Source organism: Microtus ochrogaster, chromosome 15, assembly GCF_000317375.1.
Source record: "Microtus ochrogaster isolate Prairie Vole_2 chromosome 15, MicOch1.0, whole genome shotgun sequence".
Lineage (NCBI taxonomy): Eukaryota > Metazoa > Chordata > Mammalia > Rodentia > Cricetidae > Microtus > Microtus ochrogaster.
The window spans coordinates 2,022,237-2,023,668 of record NC_022017.1 but is presented as its reverse complement, the minus strand read 5'-3'; the positions used below and the strand labels follow the sequence as shown (position 1 = coordinate 2,023,668).

The 1,432-nt window shown below is 45.9% G+C and overlaps 1 protein-coding gene across 1 annotated transcript in view; it reads left to right on the top strand.

The window, feature by feature from the left end:
* The window catches only part of Espl1 (extra spindle pole bodies like 1, separase), a 25,393-nt gene that overhangs the window by 12,669 nt on the left and 11,292 nt on the right, over positions 1-1,432 (top strand). The window contains exon 12 of the mRNA XM_005353819.1: positions 535-654. Coding sequence (XP_005353876.1) covers positions 535-654 — 120 coding nt within the window. The remainder of the gene's footprint in view (positions 1-534; positions 655-1,432) is intronic.

Below are 1,432 nucleotides of genomic sequence, written 5' to 3'. Positions count from 1 at the left end.
CAGGCTGGCCTCAAACTCACAGAGATCCACCTGCCTCTGCCTCCCGAGTGCTGGGATTAAAGGCGTGTGCCACCACCGCCCGGCCCTTTTTTATTCTTGAACGCAGAGATTTGAACTGCAGACCCTCAGGGACATCTCAAGCTTATGTGACACTTCTCTGGCTTTGTTTTCTCCAGGTGACTAAGGGTGATTTCTTCAGGCATCTGTATGTGGTTTGCGTGGGGGGGGGGTTAACTGACAGTGTTCTAAGGATCAAATGAGTAGCTTTGTGTAAATTTTGTGTGTGTGTGTGTGTGTGTGTGTGTGTGTGTTTCTCTGTAGCTTTGTAGCCCGTCCTGGAACTAGCTTATAGACTAGGCTCTGCCTCCCGAGTAATGGGATTAAAGGCGTGCACCACTATAGCCTGGCTGCTTTATGTAAATTGTAATGTTTGAAATAATGCAATGTTCAATGCCTTGCTTGCAAATGCTTCATTCCATTTTAATCTGAAGAGTCTAACTACATTTTGCTGACATCACCTATCTGATCCTTTAGTTGTACCTGGAAGAAGCGGAGTCAGGCCTGAAGAGTCTGGACCAGACTACTGACACCTATCAGCTACAGTTCCTCACCTGTGCTCTGCTGCGCAGTCAGCTCTGCTGGGCTGACCAGAAGGTGATTTCTACTGCCCACATTATTTACAGACAAGAACTCAGTCGAACCCAGAGCTTGCCTGTAACTAGTATATTGAGCTGGCTTGCTCTAGGAATCACTGCCTTTGCTTTTCTTTCTTTCTTTCTTACAATTTTTTTAAATTTTTTTTTAATATTTATTTATTATGTATACAATATTCTGTCTGTATGCCTGAAGAGGGCGCCAGACCTCTTTACAGATGGTTGTGAGCCACCATGTGGTTGCTGGGAATTGAAGTCGGGACCTTTGGAAGAGCAGGTAATGCTCTTAACCACTGAGCCATCTCTCCAGCCCCTTTCTTAAAATTTTTATCTATTTTTTATTTGCATTGGTGTTTTGCCTACATGTATGTCTGTGTGAGGGCCTCAGATCTTTGACTTGCAGACAGCAGTGAGCTGCCATGTGGATGCTGGAAATTGAACGGGTCTTCTGGAAGAGCAGTCAGACTCTTAATTGCAGAGCCCTCTCCCCAGCCCTGCTCTGCCTCTCAAGTACAAGAGTTATCGATGGGCTGCTGCTCTGGCAATCTGAGCTTGATGTTTACACGGCAGAGTCTTCATCCATGAGCCAGCCCCCTTTGTTTGTTCATTAATTTGTGGTGCTAGGGACTGACAGGACCTCCTGTGTGCTACCCGAGTGCTCTGCCACTGAGCTCCATCCTGAGTGTTCTTTTCCTACTTCCCTAATTCCCAAAGGCTCTAGACCTCAGGAAATAGTGGGGATTTTCATGTTATTTGTCTGGCCTCTGAGATTTTCCTAA